The sequence below is a fragment of the Mesoplodon bidens genome (assembly GCF_964165515.1).
Source record: "Mesoplodon bidens genome assembly, chromosome: 14".
NCBI classification, from domain to species: Eukaryota; Metazoa; Chordata; class Mammalia; order Artiodactyla; family Ziphiidae; genus Mesoplodon; species Mesoplodon bidens.
The window spans coordinates 9,069,485-9,088,546 of NC_138170.1; the positions used below are offsets into that span (position 1 = coordinate 9,069,485).

Sequence of the window (19,062 nt, forward strand, 5' to 3'; positions counted from 1 at the left end):
CTAGGAAGAGCAGAGACAGGACTGATTGCTCCTGGGCTGCATTTCCTGCCACTTCCTGCCTATAGTTCATACTCCCCCAAATTCCCAGAGCCCTCATTTAAAACTAGGTCTATCTTCCCTCACCACTGTGGAAGCCTCAAGTCTCTAGGACATAATGTCTATAAGTAGTTACTAAACTCAACTGAGGTGTATAGTCTTCTAATATTCTCTGGCCAATAGAAGAAAATGGTTCACTTTGCTTTCTCTTTAGCCCTGGGTTCTGCATTATCAGGGCCTGTGCTCACCAGGGAATAAAGCATTGTTTGTGGGTAGATCTCCATAATGCAACTGCTCCCATGTCAACATCCCTTTTTCTACTCAGATGTAAAGACTTTAGTTGAGTCCAGTATTGAGACTGGTGTTTCTCACTCAATTCTACCCTTTCTTGCCTCCTCAGGTTCCTAAGGGGTCAACATGGGGAGAATGTGAGCCTTTGATTCTGGGACACAGCTTCTGCACCAAGTCCCTCCCCACCCCCCTTAGTGGGCTGGGGAGGACGGTCTAGACTTAGCCACTAGCCACGTGTGGCTGTTGAGCCCTTGAAATGTGGTTAGTCTGAACTGAGATGTGTTGTTAGTGTAAAATATACACCAGATGTCCAAGACTTAATCACCCAAAATGTAAAAGTATCTCAATAAATTTTTATGTTGATTATATATTGATATTTATCAAGATAGATTGGATTATATTGGGTTAAATATATTGTAAAAATTCATTTTACTTGTGTCTTTTTACTTTAAGTTAGAAAAGTTAGAATTGTATTTGTGGCTCACATTATATTTCCAGTGGGCAGTGTGGCTCTAGACAGGAACCCAATGATCCCCTTCAATAGTGCAAATACTGACCAGTGAGCCCATAGTGATTGTTCACGGTCTGTGCCCTAGACCCTGTGACTTCCTTGAGACAGAGGATCTCCCAACCTAGGGATGTCCACACCTGAAGAAGATGAGGGGGAGGGGGAGAACAAGGACAGACAGGCAGCCATAGGGAAAGACAGAGAGACTGAGGAGACAGAGAAAGGTATCTTGGAAAGCCCACTGGCCAGAAGGCTCCCCAGAACCACAAACCCAAAAGACAGAAAACCAAAAGAAGAGCAAAACACTGTGTAAACGTCTCCAACTTACTTACAGTTTACAACCCTTCACAAATGACAGCTTCTACCCCTGAGTTTCCCTGTCTACACCTGGGATGCCAGGAAAAGAGAGACAACGTTAGACTTGCTTGTTACTCCAGAGTGGGATGTGGTACCACTTCCTTCCAGCCTCTCTCCACCTGCCTCTTGTGGGCAGTTTCATGGGTGTCCCTTCTCCCTTCATACCTCCTTTTATTACGGGAGCCCAGAATCATTTGAAGACTGCTCACAAGGAAAGTGGGGAGCAACTGGGTGTTAGAGTTTCCATGTCAGAAGTTACCCAGGTTCCAGGCTCAGAGAAGTTCTGCTCCACTTCTTCCTGGGCTCCTTGTGTTGCTTATTCCCATTTGCCCATCCCTCCCTCTGCCTGGAAAGGAGGTCAGCTCGGCCAGAAGAAGGTCATTGAGTCCTGAGACTCAGTCACCTGTCTGGGGGTCCCCTTATTATAATCACAAATTCATCATCTCCTTCTTTCCTTCCTAGACCTAACTGGATATGTTCCAAAAATCCCACCATTTTTTTGGAAACAGATCCTTAAGAACTTGTTTTCTTGTGTTTATTCAGATCACTTCCGGTGCCATTAAAATCAGGCTGAAGGAAGCAGAGTCCACTGAACAGATGATAAACTTTGCTCGTGAGAAGTATCGTCCAGTGGCCACTCAAGGCTCTGCTATGTACTTTGTTATTGCGAGCCTCTCGGAAATAGATCCTATGTATCAGTACTCACTAAAATATTTTAAACAGGTAAGTGTGTTGTTGCTGTTGTTAGTGAAATTTATCTCTGGCTTCTCTTTAAACCCTGTTGAGTTACTTCCTGCCTCAGGCAAATCATGAGTTTAGTTATTGGATAAAATCTTCCAAGAGTTTGAGTTCAGACTATGGTTTAAGCACAACCCTTAAAGACTCAGGTGCCTGGTATGCACAGAATAATCCACATAGGATGAAAAGAAAGTTCCTTTGCAAGTTTCATTTTTTCTCTTGGCTTCTCAACTAACAGCTTGCTTGTTTTCCTTCTTACCTGCTTTTCTTTTCTTTAAAGAGTCCCAACTCCATTCTATTTCTCTATACTTTCTCTTCTTTGGAGAAATGTCTATTTAGGTCTTCTGCCCATTTTTGGATTGGGTTGTTTGGTTTAATCATATTGAGCTGCATGCACTGCTTATAAATTTTGGAGATTAATCCTTTGTCAGTTGTTTCGTTTGCAAATATTTTCTCCCATTCTGAGGGTTGTCTTTTCATCTTGTTTATGGTTTCCTTTCCTGTGCAAAAGCTTTTAAGTTTCATTAGGTCCCATGTGTTTATTTTTGTTTTTATTTCCATTTCTCTAGGAGGTGGGTCAAAAAGGATCTTCCTGTGGTTTATGTCATAGAGTGTTCTGCCTATGTTTTCCTCTAAGATTTTAATAGTGTCTGACTTTACATTTAGGTCCTTAATCCATTTTGAGTTTATTTTTGTGCATGGTGTTAGGAAGTGTTCTAATTTCATTCTTTTACATGTAGCTACCCAGTTTTCCCAGCACCACTTACTGAAGAAACTGTCTTTTCTCCATTGTATATTCTTGCCTCCTTTATCAAAAATAAGGTGACCATATGTGTGTGGGTTTATCTCTGGGCTTTCTATCCTTTTCCATTGATCTATATTTCTGTTTTTATGCCAGTACCATACTGTCTTGATTACTGTAACTTTGTAGTATAGTCTGAAGTCCAGGAGCCTGATTCCTCCAGCTCCATTTTTCTTTCTCAAGATTGCTTTGGCTATTTGGGGTCTTTTGTGTTTCCATACAAACTGTGAAATTTTTTGTTCTAGTTCTGTGAAAAATGCCAGTGGTAGTTTGATGGAGATTGCATTGAATCTGTAGGTTGCTTTTGGTAGTATAGTCATTTTCACAATGTTGATTCTTCCAATCCAAGAACATGGTATATCTCTCCATCTGTTTGTATCATCTTTATTTCTTTCATCAGTGTGTTATAATTTTCTGCATACAGGTCTTTTGTCTCCTTAGGTAGGTTTATTCCTAGATATTTTATTCTTTTTGTTGCAATGGTAAATGGGAGTATTTCCTTAATTTCTCTTTCAGATTTTTCATCATTAGTGTATAGGAATGCAAGGGATTTCTGTGCATTAATTTGGTATGCTGCTACTTTTCCAAATGCATTGATTAGCTCTAGTAGTTTTCTGGTGGCATCTTTAGGATTCTCTATGTATAGTATCATGTCAGCTGCAAACAGTGACAACTTTACTTCTTCTTTTCCAGTTTGGTTCCTTTTATTTCTTTTTCTTCTCTGATTTCCATGGCTAAAATTTCCAAAACTGTGTTGAATAATAGTGGTGAGAGTGTACAACCTTGTCTTGTTCCTGATCTTAGAAGAAATCATTTCAGTTCTTCACATTGAGAATGATGTTGGCTGTGGGTTTGTCACATATGGCCTTTATTATGTTGATTTAAGTTCCTTCTATGCCTACTTTCTGGAGGGTTTTTATCATAAATTGGTGCCGAATTTTGTCAAAAGCTTCTTCTGCATCTATTGAGATGATCATATGGTTTTTCTCCTTCAATTTGTTAATATGGTGTATCACACTGATTGATTTGTGTATATTGAAAAATCCTTGCACTCCTGGGATAAACCCCACTTGATCAAGGTTTATGATCCTTTTAATGTGCTGTTGGATTCTGTTTGCTAGTATTTTGTTGAGGATTTTTGCATCTATGTTCATCAGTGATATTGGCCTGTAGTTTTCTTTCTTTGTGACATCTTTGTCTGGGTTTAGTATCAGGGTGATGGTGGCCTTGTAGAATGAGTTTGGGAGTGTTCCTTCCTCTGCTATATTTTGAAAGGGTTTGAGAAGGATAGGTGTTACCTTTTCTCTAAATGTTTGATATAATTCGCCTGTGAAGCCATCTGGTCCTGGGCTTTAGCTTGTTGGAAGATTTTTAATCACAATGTCAATTTCAGTGCTTGTGATTGGTTTGTTTATATTTTCCATTTCTTCCTGGTTCAGTCTCGGAAGGTTGTGTTTTTCTAAGAATTTGTCCATTTCTTCCAGGTTGTCCATTTTATGGCATATAGTTGCTTGTAGTAATCTCTCATGATCCTTTGTATTTGTGCAGTGTCAGTTGTTACTTCTCCTTTTTCATTTCTAATTCTGTTGCTTTGAGTCTTCTCCCTTTTTTTCTTGATGAGTCTGGTTAATGGTTTATCAAGTTTGTTTATCTTCTCAAAGAACCAGCTTTTAATTTTATTGATCTTTGCTATTGTTTCCCTCATTTCTTTTTCATTTATTTCTGATCTGATCTTTATGGTTTCTTTCCTTCTGCTAACTTTGGGGGGTTTTTTGTTCCTCTTTCTCTAATTGCTTTAGGTGTAAGGTTAGGTTGTTTATTTGAGATGTTTCTTTTTTCTTGAGCTAGGCTTGTATTGCTATAAACTTCCCTCTTAAAACTGCTTTTGCTGCATCCCATAGGTTTTGGGTCATCGTGTTTTCATTGTCATTTGTTTTTAGGTATTTTTTATTTCCTCTTTGATTTCTTCAGTGATCTCTTGGTTATTAAGTAGTGTATTTTTTCGCTTCCATGTGTTGTATTCTTTACAGATTTTTTCCTGTAATTGATATCTAGTCTCATAGCATTGTTGTCAAACAAGGTACTTGATACTATTTCAATTTTGTTAAATTTACTAAGGCTTGATTTGTGACCCAAGGTATGATCTATCCTGGAGAATGTTCCATGAGCACTTGAGAAGAAAGTGTATTCTGTTGTTTTTGGATGGAATGTCCTATAAATATCAATTAAGTCCATCTTGTTCAATGTATCATTTAAAGCTTGTGTTTCCTTCTTTATTCTCATTTTGGATGATTTGTCCATTGGTGAAAGTGGGGTGTTAAAGTCCCCTACTATGATTGTGTTACTGTCGATTTCCCCTTTTATGGCTGTTAACATTTGCCTTATGTATTGAGGTGCTCCTATGTTGGGTGCATAAATATTTACAATTGTTATGTATTCTTCTTGGATCGATCCCTTGATCATTATGTAGTGTCCTTCTCTGTCTCTTTTAATAGTCTGTATTTTAAAGTCTATTTTGCCTGATATGAGAATTGCTACTCCAGCTTTCTTTTTAGTTCCCTTTGCATGGAATATCTTTTTCCATCCCCTCACTTTCAGTCTGTATGTGTCCCTGGGTCTGAAGTGGGCCTCTTGTAGACAGCATATATACAGGTCTTGTTTTTGTATCCATTTAGCCAGTCTATGTCTTTTGGTTGGAGCATTTAATCCATTTACATTTAAGGTAATTATCGATATGTATGTTCCTGTTACCATTTTATAATTGTTCTGGGTTTGTTATTGTAGGTCTTTTCCTTCTCTTGTGTTTCCTGCCTAGAGAATTTCCTTTAGCATTTGTTGTAAAGCTGGTTTGGTGGTGCTGAATTGTCTTACCTTTTGCTTGTCTATAAAGGTTTTAATTTCTCCATCGAATCTGAATGAGATCCTTGCTGGGTAGAGTAATCTTTGTTGTAGGTTTTTCCCTTTCATCATTTTAAATATGTCCTGCCACTCCCTTCTGACTTGCAGACTTTCTGCTGAAAGATCAGCTGTTAATAACCTTGTATGCTATTTGTTGTTTTTCCCTTGCTGCTTTTAATATTTTTTCTTCATATTTAATTTTTGATAGTTTGATTAATATGTGTCTTGGCATGTTTCTCCTTGGATTTATCCTGTATGGAACTCTCTGCGCTTTGTGGACTTGGTTGACTATTTCCTTTCCCATATTAGGGAAGTTTTCAACTATAGTCTCTTCAGATATTTTCTCAGTCCCTTTTTCTCTTCTTCTTCTGAGAACCCTATAATTCCAATGTTTCTGTGTCTAATGTTGTCCCAAAGGTCTCAAAGACTGTCCTCAATTCTTTTCATTCTTTTTTCTTTATTCTGCTCTGTGGTAGTTATTTCCACTATTTTATCTTCCAGGTCATTTATCCGTTCTTCTGCCTTAGTTATTCTGCTATTGATTCCTTCTAGAGAATTTTTAATTTCATTTTTTGTGTGGTTCATCATTCTTTGCTTACTCTTTAGTTCTTCTAGGTCCTTGTTAAATGTTTCTTGTATTTTCTCCATTCTATTTCCAAGATTTTGGATCATCTTTACTATCATTACTCTGAATTCTTTTTCAGGTAGACTGCCTCTTTCCTCTTCATTTGTTTGGTCTGGTGGGTTTTTACCTTGCTCCTTCATCTGCTGTGTGTTTCTCTAAATTCCGATTTTACTTAACTTATTGTGTTTGGGGGGTCTCCTTTTCGCAGACTGCATGTTCATAGTTCCTGTTGTTTATGGTGTCTGCCCCCAGTGGCTAATGTTGGTTCAGTGGGTTGTGTAGGCTTCCTGGTGGAGGGTATTGGTGCCTGTGTTCTGGTGGATGAGGCTTAATCTTGTCTTTGTGGTGGGCAGAACCACATGTGGTTGTGTGTTTTAGGGTATCTGTGACCTTATTATGATTTTAGGCAGCCTCTCTGCTAATGGGTGGGGTCTTGTTCCTGTCTTGCTAGTTGTTTGGCATAGGGTTTCCTGCACTGTACCTTGCTGGTCGTTGAGTGGAGCTGGGTCTTAGCCTTGAGATGGTGATCTCTGGGAGGACTATTTTGTGGAACTATTTTGAGATATTATGTGGAACTGAGAGGTCTCTTGAGCACCAAGACCCTGTCAGCCACACGGCTCAGAAGAAATGGGAGACAAAAAGAAAGAAAGAAAAAATAAAATAAAATAAAGTTATTAAGATAAAAAATAAAAATTTAAAAAGTTATTAAAAATAAAAAAATTTTTAAAGTAATAAAAAAAGAAAAAGAACAAAAGAAGACAGCAACCAAACCAAAAAAACGAATCCACCAATGATAACAAGTGTTAAAAACTATACTAAAAAACAAAATGCACAGACAGAACCCTAGGACAAATGGTAAAAGCAAAGCTAAACAGACAAAATCACACAAAGAAGCATACACATACACACTCACAAAAAGAGAAAAAGGAAAAAATATATATATATTTATATTTAAAAAAGGAAGAGAGCAACCAAATCAGTAAACAAACCTACCAATGATAATAAACTCTAAATACTAAACTAAAATAAGCATAAAACCAGAAAGAAATTAGATGCAGAAAGAAAACCCCAAGTCTACAGTTGCTCCCCAATTCCACCACCTCAATTTGGGATGATTCATTGTCTATTCAGGTGTTCTACAGATGCAGGGTACATCAAGTTGATTGTGGAGATTTAATCCGTGGCTCCTGAGGCTGCTAGGAGAGATTTCCCTTTCTCTTCTTTGTTTTCACAGCTCCTGGGGTTCAGCTTTGGATTTGGCCCTGCCTCTGCTTGTAGGTCGCCTGAGGGCGTCTGTTCCCTGCCCAGACAGGATGGGGTTAAAGAAGCAGCTGATTAGGGGGCTCTGGCTCACTCAGGCTTGGGGGAGGGAGGGATATGGGATGCGGGGCGAGCCTGTGGTGGCAGCAGCCGGCATGACATTACAACAGCCTGAGGCACGCCATGTGTTCGCCTGGGGGATTTGTCCCTGCATCACGGGACCCTGGCAGTGGCGGACTGCACAGGCTCCCAGAAGGGTAGGTGTGGATAGTGACCTGTGCTTGCACACAGGCTTCTTGGTTGCTGCAGCAGCAGCCTTAGTGTTTCATGCCTGTCTCTAGAGTCCGCGCTGATAGCCGCAGCTTGCGCCCGTCTCTGGAGCTCATTTAGGCAGTGCTCCGAATCCCCTCTCTTTGCACACCCATAAACAATGGTCTTTTGCCTCTTAGGTAGGTCCAGACTTTTTCCCGGACTCCCCCCTGGCTAGCTGTGGTGCACTAGCTCCCTTCAGGCTGTGTTCACGCAGCCAACCCCAGTCCTCTCCCTGGGATCTGAATTTCGAAGCCGGAGCCTCAGCTCCCAGCCCCCACCCATCCCAGTGGGTGAGCAGACAAGCCTCTCAGGCTGGTGAGTGCTGGTTGGCACTGATCCTCTGTGCAGGAATATTCTCCGCTTTGCCCTCGGCACCACTGTTGCCATGCTCTCCTCCGTGGCTCCGAATCTTCACCCCTGCACGCTCCCCGTCTCCGCCAGTGAAGGGTCTTCCTAGTGTGTGGAAACCTTTCCTCCTTCATGGCTCCCTCCCCGAGGTGCAGGTCCTGTCCCTATTCTTTTGTCTCTGTTTTTTCTTTTTTCTTTTGTCCTACCCAGGTACGTGGTGAGTTTCTCACCTTTTGGGAAGTCTGAGGTCTTCTGCCAGCGTTCAGTAGGTGATCTGTAGGAGACGTTCCACACGTAGATGTATTTCTGATGTATTTGTGGGGAGGAAGGTGATCGCCACGTCTTACTCCTGCACCATCTTGAAGTTCTCCCCACTCTCACCCTCTTTTAGGCAGCATTCTAGTATCTCCCAAAAGCAAATTCAATGTCACAAAACTTTGGCAAGCAATGTCTGTTTACCCGAAGATTTCCAGGGGAGACAGAGAGTTTGCATCACTCATCACACAGCAAAATGTATCAAGCATCCACAGGGGTCCCCTCTGTTCACCTCTGGAGTTTCTCTCAGCCCATCCCCCACACGGCCTCTCTAGCTGTTTTCCATCTACCAGCTCCCATTCCCCTCTTGTCTGTATTGTTCCCTTTTCTGTGCAGAGCAGTTTAGCTCACTCTGGCTTCTTTAATCATTATGTGCTCACACCCATAATACAACTCAAAGGCCTCTCCATACACACCACTCACAGTAGAAAACAGTAATAATTGTAAATAGATCCTCTTTCCCTGCCACACATCTTTACTTCCTGCTACATGCCCTTATAACTGTAGTCAGTGCTGGCTCTCACTCCGGAGGCCAGGCCAGCCCATGCCTCATGTTTTTAAAACACTGTTCTGTACTCTGGGGATCCAAAATAGATTTTCACAGACATTGCCCATCAACATAGTTCAGGTTCCAAAGCCACATCCAACCTGTCCCTGTTTTGTCTCTAGAGCCACATTTCCCACTAGTCCTCTGCCAGCAGCCAAATGGATCCTTTCACATTCCCTGGACTCCCCAGATGCTTCTGTGTTTATGACCCTCTCTGTTTAGAATGCCCTCCCTCCCAGATTAAGTGCCACCTTCTCATTAAGTGAAGCCTGTGGATGAGTCTGCAGTCTTCTGGGGCTGGATGTCCAAAATGGTCACTTACGTGGCTGGGATGTCAACTCCTACAGTCACCTCTCCACGTGGCTTGGGTGCTCACAACAGGGCTGCCCCAAGAGGGCAGCTCCCAAAAGCAAATGTTCTAAGAAGCCAAGGTGGAAGCTACAAGGCCTCTTCTGACCTAGCTTTGGATGTCACACAGCATCACTTGTGCTCTAGTCTCTTGGTCAATGGAGTCACTAGAGCTAGCCCAGATTCGAGAGGAGGGGATTTAGACTCCACTTCTCCATGGAAGGAGTAGCAAACAATTTGCAGCAGTCTTTCTCCAACACATGTGAATGCCTCATGTGGAACTTCCACCACTCCGCCTGGGGCGGTGGGCTCTTCTCTCCTGCTGAAGTCTGACCTCCCAGAATGCAGGAAGGAACCCTCACCCAACCCTGCTTCCCCTCGTGGCGCTTAGCACCATATGACACATCATGAGTGTCTCATGAGTGAAGAGGCTGTTTGCATCCCTCCATTAAAAAAGGCTGTTGAAATATTCAAACAATTTTTATATACTAGACCAAGCTTGGTTTTTCATCTAGATGTCTTGTTTGGTGGCCTCAGTATGGTCAGGGGGCCGGCAGAAATAGGAGCTGCAGGAGAGAATGGAAATGAAGAATTGAGAGAAATGAGAGGCATGTTGTGTAGACACACCTGGTCTCTCTTCCAATAAGAAGTGCATCTGCTGTGGCAGTCTTTAGAAGCCATTTCTACTCAGGTCACAGCTCAGGTCCTAAAGGCAGGGGTTGCCGTTCTCACGCCTCTTCCTTTAGTTGGTGGGTATTAAAACAAGCAAGGTAAAGAGTAGTAAATCCTTTAATTCTATCTAAATGACTTTGGTAACACTTTTCTCATCCTGGGTGTTTTGGAATTCATGTTTTTCAAGGTTTTAAAATCTCCTTGAAGAATTAAAAATGAAGATGCCCTGAAAATATCTTGAGCCAACAGAAAAAGGGTTATAGGATGAATCATCAAAACACTGGAGTTTTGCTATTTGGAAGGGAAACTAGAGACCCAAAACACAATTGTAGGTGACAGCCCTGGCCAGGACATCCTCTACCAAACCCATACATAATTCCATTTCACACTAAAGTTATTTAGAGCGTGTCAAGATTCACCATATTTTATTTTGGCACTGAACTTACCAGGTCTTCACTGGACTTTAAACTCTCTGCCTCTTGTCAGGTTCTTAAAGAAAACTCTTTGCTTCTAAGTGTATTAAAGTAACAACTCCATTACTCTTTGTTGACCAAACTTTCCAGAGAATTAACAAGGCTTTCCCAGTTCTCTAGAATAAGTGAATGCTTCCTCCAAGCCCTTTTAATTTTAAGGAATGGAGGCCTATCTTTTGGTGGGGAGACAGTCAGATCTTTTCCCCTTGTGCTCCATCCTGTTAGCAGAATGAGTTGGGGGTGGTACAAGGAGGCCTGCACAAGGACAGTGTAGCATTGTTAGGGGCTTGTGAAGCACACTTCTTGACCTTGACCTGCCTTGGCCCTCAGTTGGTCTCCAGCGTCCAATCTGCTTCAATCTGTCTGATCTCCCCATGAGCAATGCATCTCAATCCCTCTCAAGGTGACCAAGGAACTGGGCAGCCCTGCCTCACCTGGCACCTTTGCCCCTTGTGCTGTGGATCCTCAAGGCCGAAGCCATAGGGATGGTCCTCTCATCCCTCATGAGACCCCAGTCTCTGCTGCAAGATCCCCTTGGCCATGACTTGCAGGCAAACCCCTGAGTTCAGGCTCTGCTCAGGTTTGTCACACAGCTCAAGACCTTTGGGAATTTCTGGATCTCCCCTCCCCCTGCCCTTGTGCTACTTGGAAGTGGTGGGAAATGGGTGGGGCTGCCTCCGTCCCTCACACCTGAGCCTTCCATGCCACCATCTCTGCTGCCTTCCTGATATCCTTGTAATGTGAGGCACCTTTTGGGAAGGAGGCCTGTTCCCAAAATTTCCAGGTGGGAAGCAGGGTGGAAGTCTTCTTTAAAACTGGTTCCTCTTAAATTTCAAAGAGAATTCTCACACGTTCTTCCCACAGCCTAAGAATTATCTTAGGAAAATGCCAAGAAGAGGGCATGACCTTACCTAGCCCTTACACCTCTCATCCAAAGTGATTATCAAATGTGAGTTGAGAATATGAGAAACCCGTTTTGCCAGCTCACCTTTATTTTCCATTTTCTGTCCAAAGTCAATATTATGCCTTTTCAATAGTCGAGAATTTGGCACTGCTCCTTTCTGGAAAACGGGGAGAGAAAGAGGAGTGCACAGAATAAATATTACATATAAATGTGTCAATATGGGATGAATTCTGGACACTTTCATGGTACAGTATTCATCACCTGTGCTGCTATTTACTCACTGAATTTGGGGGAGTCAGGGTGAGGAGCAGGGATATTTTTTCCTCCATGAAATTGAATTAAGTCAGAGACACTGATAGAGTTCTCTTTCACAGTTGTTCAATGCAACAATTGAAACCTCTGTGAGGACAGATGATCTACAGCAGCGCATGGAAATTCTACTAGAACAGACTCTCCTAACGGCTTATATCAATGTCTCGAGAGGACTTTTTGAAAAACATAAACTCATCTACAGCTTTATGCTCTGTGTTGAGATCATGCGTCAGCAAGGAAGCATAACCGATGCTGAATGGAATTTCTTTCTCCGAGGTTCTGCAGGATTGGAAAAGGTATCTGTACCAAGATTAGACAGTGAATGTTATTAGATAGAGCGCACAAGCACCTACCAATGCTCCATGGTGACTCTGGTGGCTGAAGGTTGTACATCCAGCTGTGTGGCCCACTAGGGGTCAGGGACCCAGACTATAACTTAGTTCTGTCTTTAGTCACTATATAATGTTGGTAACATTTGACCTCTTTGTGCAGCAATGTCCTCACCTGTAGAAAAGAGATGTTGGGAGTAACCAGTGAACTAGTAGATGGGAACATGTTTTGAAAAGTTGACCATCTTACAAATGGTAAGAGTTAAAATCCAATAAAAGTTGTAATTCACAGATCTGGCCACACTGTTTGTGATACAATGACACTCTCTTGCCTGGACCCATCTTTCTTTATAAAACATGGGAAGGGCTAGAACTTGATTGTTGCGTTCCGTCATACCATAATATTTGTCTAACTTGCCCCAGCCCCTCAAACTGGCCTAATTCACCCATGTACCACAGACCTGGTGGCCCACAGAACTGAGGTACAGTCCCCCAACTCTTGCCTGCAAGTCCGTCCAGTCCAACTCTAAACTCTTGGCTCTGTCTTCAATCTCGAGCCCTACCCTTGGCCCCTACAGACCTGACACCTGCATCTGTTTGCCAGTATTTGAGCCTCAGAGTATCACTGGGACATTGGACTTTGTGCTTTCATTTGACTATCAGCACCCTGCACTCCCAGGACAAGCCCAAGGAAGACCTCTACACTAGATGGTCCTTCCTCCCTGACCCCCACCCACCCCACATACATACATAGTCTGTTAATCCTTGCTTAACACTGTCTTAACTTCATAATCACAGTTAATACTTATAGAGGGTTTGCTATGTGTTTTAAGTATTTCTACTCATTTATTTATTTCAGTATTCCTGTTGGGTGAGTTCCTAATTTTATCTCTAGTCTGAAGATAAGTTAATTAGGCACAAAGAGATGAAGTAACTCATCATGATCACACACTTATTAGGGTTTGGAACAAGGATTCAAACCCTTGCAGTCAAGTCTGTAGAGCTTTGCCCTCTTACCCACCTCACTCTGTTACTGACTATTAGTCAGTCACTCAGCTAAGCCCTTCCCAGCATTGTCACCCTTCTTCCTTCACAGTATTCTTGTTAACAGCTGTGTTTACAGTTTTTTCAAGCAGAGGCTCAGAGAGGTTAAAGACCTTTCCAGAATCACATAACTAATAATCATAAAAACACTCAACAAATGAAATAAAAGAGAACTTCTTCAACCAGATAAAGAGCATATACAAAAACCCACAGCTAACATCATACTTAATAGTGAAAGCCTGGATGCATTCCACCAAGGATCAGAAACAAGAAGGATGTTTGCTCTCACCACTTCTTTTCAACATTGTACTGGAAATTCTTGCCAGGACAGATACACAAGAAAATGAAATGAAAGGCATCCAGATTGGAAAGGAAGAAGTAAAACTATCTCTATTTGCAGATGACATGATTTTGTACATAGAAAACACTAAGGAATTTGCTTTAAAAAAAAACTATTAGAATTAATAAACAAGTTCAGCAAGGTTGCAGAATACAGGATCAACGTACAAAATTAATTTGGATTTCTTTACATTTGCAATGAACAATATAAAGTGAAACTAACAATTCCATTTACAATGGCATCAATAATAATAAAATACTTAGAAATAAATTTAACAAAAGAAGTTCAAACTTATACTCTGAAAACTACAAAACAGGCTGGAAGAAATCAGAGGACCTAAATCAATAGGAAAACATCCCATGTTCATGGATTGGAGACTTAATATTGTTAGGATGGCAATACTCCACACACTGATCTACAGATTCAGTGGTATCCCTATCAAAATTCTAACTGGTTTCTTTTCAGCAATTGCCAAACTGATCCTAAAATTCATACAGAATTACAAGAGATCTAAATCCCAAAGCTTACTACAAAGCAGCAGTAATCAAGACAGCAAGATATTAGCATAAGGATAGACATATGGGTAAATGGAATCAAATGTGAAAGTCCAGAAATAAAGCCATGTGTCTATGGTCAACTGATTTTGACAAGGATGTACTGATACATACTACAACATGAATAAACCTCGAAAACATTAAGATGATACAGGATTTGTATTTAGAATAGATAAAGAATTCTTATGAATCCATAATAAAGACAACCCAGCTTAGAAATAGCCAAAGGACCTGAATAGATATTTCTCCAAATATATACATAAGCACATGAAAAGTTGTCTGACCTCATTATTTATCAGGGAAATGCAAATCAAAATGATAAGGACATGCCACTCACACCCACTAGAATGGTTAGAATCAAAAGACAGATAATACCAAGTGTTGGTGAACATGTGGACAAATCAGAACCCTCATAAACTGCTAACAAACATGAAAAATGGTGCCGCTGCTTTGGAAAACAGTCTGGCAGCTCCTCAAGCAATTAAATGCAGAATTACCACATGATCCATCAATTCCACTCCTAGGTATATATCAAAGAGAAATGAAAACATAGGTTCATACAAAAACTTAGACATGAATATTCATAGCAGCACTATTTGTAATAGCCAAAATGGTTAAAGCAATCCAGTCCATCAACTGATGAGCACGTCAACAAAATGTGGTATATCCATAACAACAGAATATCATTCAATCATAAAGAGGAATGAAGTACTGATACATACCACAACATGAGTAAACCTTGAAAACATTAAGCTAAGTGAAAGAAATCAGTCACAAAAGACCACATATTATAAAATTTGATTTATATGAAGTATCCAGAAGAGGCAAGTGGATAGAGACAGAAAGCAGTACCAAACTTTCAAAGTTTAGTTTCAAAGTATTAAATTTTCAAAGAACTAGTTTCAGTTTCTTAGGGCTAAAAGGCATGGGCAGATGGGAGGGGAACTGCTAAAGGATACATGGGGTTTTTTGAGGAGATGAAATGTTCTAAAATTGACTGTGGTCATGGTTACACATAACCGTGAATTTACTAAAATACATTGGATTGTATGCTTTAAATGGGTGAATTGCATGGTATATGAATTGTATCTCAATAAAGCCATTTAAAAATGTGGTATAAAACCTCAGGGAAATATTCATGAAATTTTCAAAGAACTAGTTTCAGTCCACAATCACAGCTGTTTTTCTGTCTCTTTTTAAACTGTTTACCCACATTCAAGGGCTTCATGGAATATTGCCAGATGGCACAATACTTTTCCCAGAAATTTCTGGGAATATATGAAATGATTAGACATATATACACTCAGCCCAGCTGGAATGAGATTTTCATTTGTCTTGCTACTGATTTTGCTATACTACTCAGATTTTCCTATCTCCTAGAGGTGAGAACATCTGGGAACTGGATTTAAGAACTAGTTCTCTGGGAACAAATCATTAATATAGAATATTTGAGGAGTGGGGAGAGACAGGTGTGGCATGTTGGAGGACAGGCTAGAAGTAGACTTTACAGATTTTATTTTAACCCTTCACCAGATCAACTGCTTTCTGCATATGTCAACATGAAAAGTTTCATCAGCTGTACTTCTTTTTTCTTTTTTTCTTTTTTTTGCGGTACATGGGCCTCTCACTGTTGTGGCCTCTCCCGTTGTGGAGCACAGGCTCTGGACACGCAGGCTCAGCGGCCATGGCTCACAGGCCCAGCCGCTCCGCGGCATGTGGGATCCTCCCGGACCGGGGCAACGAACCCGTGTCCCCTGCATCAGCAGGCGGACTCTCAACCACTGCGCCACCAGGGAAGCCCCATCAGCTGTACTTCTGTTCAAAGGCCAACAAATAGAATTGATTCAACATCATTTCTATCTCACTATATCTTATACTTGTCCTGGGTAAATGGTTATTTTTAACATTCTATTAGAGCTTGATTTTTCACTTAGACAAGGTGAAAGCATATTCTGTGGTTGTCTTTGTGACAACTTTCTGTTCTCTCTGTCTTCTAATAGGAACGTCCACCTAAGCCTGAATTTCCCTGGCTGCTTCCTGCCATGTGGTTCGCATGCTGTGACTTAGAAGAATTATTTCCAGTTTTTAAAGAACTTACACAATACATAGTGTTACATCCTATTTCCATACGCATAGGTAATATGTCAAAAAGACTCTGCTATATGGGGTTGTAAACAAGCTTGTGAATCCTAACTTTAAGGTCTCCTTTAACCTCTTCTGCAATATCAATATTTTTCACTAGGAAATCTCTTCATTATTAAGAAATTTTGAATTAGTTGTTTTCCCAGTTTCTTGAGTTGAATGCTTGGTCCATGAATTTTCAATATTTCATGTTTACTATTATACCCATTTTAAGAAGATGCATTTACCTCTAGGTATTGCTTTAGCTGCATCCCATACTTTTTTTTTAACTTTTTATTGATGGATAACATACATATGGAAAAGTACACAAATCAGAATCAACAATTTGATTATCAAAAACCGACTGTACTTCTGAGCCACCACCCAAGTCAAGAAATAGTCCAGTACCAACATCACAGAATCCCCTTATACTCCTTCATAGGACCCTTTTCCTCTTCCCCAGAGGTTATGCCTGCTCTAATTATAATATTTTATGTTACTTTTTCCCCAAAAGTTTTACTCTGTAGCCCTTTTGATTCTAAAAGTATACTTGTTAATTCAAACGCATTTATGATTTGGGGGTGCTATCTTTTATTGTTTATAATTTATTTACATTCTAGAAATTATACTCATGGTTTGCATGAAATTGCTTCTTTGTAATTTATTTAGACATCAGTTTATGTAAAATGTTCCATGTGTGTCTTTTCTTGGATGCAAAAGATATGTAATCTTTTGAACTAAAGATATGTAATCTTTAGTTCAAACCTATTAATTGTGTTGTTTATTTTACTGTCTTTTATACTAAATCTGTAAGGTTCACCACTATGATTGACAATTTCTCTTTGTAATTCTGGAATTTCTCCCATTATATCTTATGGAACTGATGCTGTTAATTATAAATGCATTTAGGATTATTATCTTTCTAGCAAATTTTTCCTTTTTTATTAAATAATATTCCTCTTTACCCTGAATAGTGCTTTTTGCCTTAAAATATATTTTCTAAAGTTAATATTATTACAGCAGGATTATCTTCATTAGTATTCCCCTTTTATATATTTCTCCACTCTTCCTTTTCAAGTCTTTTGTGTCATCGTCATGTTTTCAGTGTATCTTTAGTTGGATTTTGCTGTTTTGAGCAATGTGAGAGTCTCTCTTTTTAAAATTCATTTTATTTATTTATTTTTGGCTGCATTAGGTCTTCATTGCTGCTCACAGGCTTTCTCCAGTTGCAGCAAGTGGGGGCTACTCTTTCTTGCAGTGCGAGGGCTTCTCATATCAGTGGCTTCTCTTGTTGAGGAGCACGGACTCTAGGCATGCGGGCTCAGTAGTTGTGGTACACGGACTTAGTTGCTCATGTCATGTGGGATCTTCCCGGACCAGGGCTTGAACCTGTGTCCGCTGCATTGGCAGATGGATTCTTAACCACTGCGCCACCATGGAAGCCCCATGAGAGTCTCTATTTTTAAACAGGCAAGTTTTAATCCAATTATTGTAAGGATGGTTACTGATCTATTTCACTGGCTCTCAACTGTGGAAGATTTTGTTCCCCAGGGGACATTCAGCAACATCTGAAGACATTATTTGTTGCCATGACTGGGGTGGTGCTGCAGGTATCTAGTAGGTAGAAACCAGAGATATGACTAAACATGCTACAATGCTCAGAACAACCCTCCACAACAAATGACCACTTGGCCCCAAATGATAGTAGCGGCAGGGCTGAAAAATCCTGATCTATTTGGATTTAGATCTATCATCTTATTGTGTAGGGACTTTTTCCTTGGCAGGCATTTTCTTTGCTTCATTTTAATTTCTTCTTTCTTGCCTTCAAGTGAATTGTCCACATTCTTTATTTTTCCCCCCTTTACTGATTTGAAGTTCTGTGTTCTATTGCTATTTTTATTTTTTTTTATTATTTTTTTTTTGTGGTACATGGGCCTCTCACCGCCATGGAGCACAGGCCCCGGATACGCAGGCCCAGTGGCCACGGCCTACGGGCCCAGCCGCTGCACAGCATGCGGAACCCTCCTGGACCGGGGCATGAACCCCCATCCCCTGCATCGCAGGTGGACTCCCAACCACTGAGCCACCAGGGAAGCCCTATTGCTATTTTTAGTAATTATTCTTCTACTTCTCATATGAATGTTTATTTACCTGAATATACCCAGTAAATGTGGTGGTTTAGAAGCTACATGGACCAGAATTTCTGGGATCCTAATATGTTCATTTGATTTCTAAATAAAGACTAGAAAAAATAAAATACTCTTCAATAAATAAATCAAATAAAAATTATGTTTCTATATTGTGGACCAGTTAAACAAGGTAGCCAAAAATAGAACACAAAAGAAAAATACTTATAGGAGAAGCCTAGTGATGGACAGTTAGGGACAGATCTGAAGCAAAAAGGGCTAGATGGATCCTCATAAACACAGAAGCAAAGAAAGTGGAAAGAGGCAGAGGCTGAAAAGTTAAGTAATTCTGGGAACAACTCGTTGTGTTTGGACAAAAGGTACCATGTTATTCCTGTCAACTGGGACTAAAATTTTAGTAATGTAAAACAACCGTCCTGCTTTCATTTGTTAAATTTCAGGTTGATTCTGGAAATCCTGCAGAATCGTGAAGGTTTGTATATGTGATAGGATGGCTTGTGTTCTAAAACTGAGATTTGGATCTTTGCAGGTTAAGTTTAATAATTAATTTCAATGCCACTCTTACCTTCAAAGGCTTCCTAATTGCCTTAATCTTGTGTCTTTGATGGTTTCTAAGTGCTTCATGTCCTATTAGTTGAGAGTTATAATTTTAAATTATCATGTCTTATTAGTCAAAGCCCTGGTGATTATACAGTAATGAGAACCTGAAGAGAAAAGAAGTCCTTTTGGAATAAGTGGTTCTACTACCTGGTCCTCAGAATAATGCATCCACTTTCAACTA

General features: G+C 40.4%; 1 protein-coding gene across 1 annotated transcript in view; it reads left to right on the plus strand.

The window, feature by feature from the left end:
* DNAH6 (dynein axonemal heavy chain 6) overlaps positions 1-19,062 on the plus strand; it is a 274,144-nt gene that overhangs the window by 194,134 nt on the left and 60,948 nt on the right. The window contains exons 60-62 of the mRNA XM_081255033.1: positions 1,736-1,915; positions 11,809-12,042; positions 16,014-16,149. Coding sequence (XP_081111159.1) covers positions 1,736-1,915; positions 11,809-12,042; positions 16,014-16,149 — 550 coding nt within the window. The remainder of the gene's footprint in view (positions 1-1,735; positions 1,916-11,808; positions 12,043-16,013; positions 16,150-19,062) is intronic.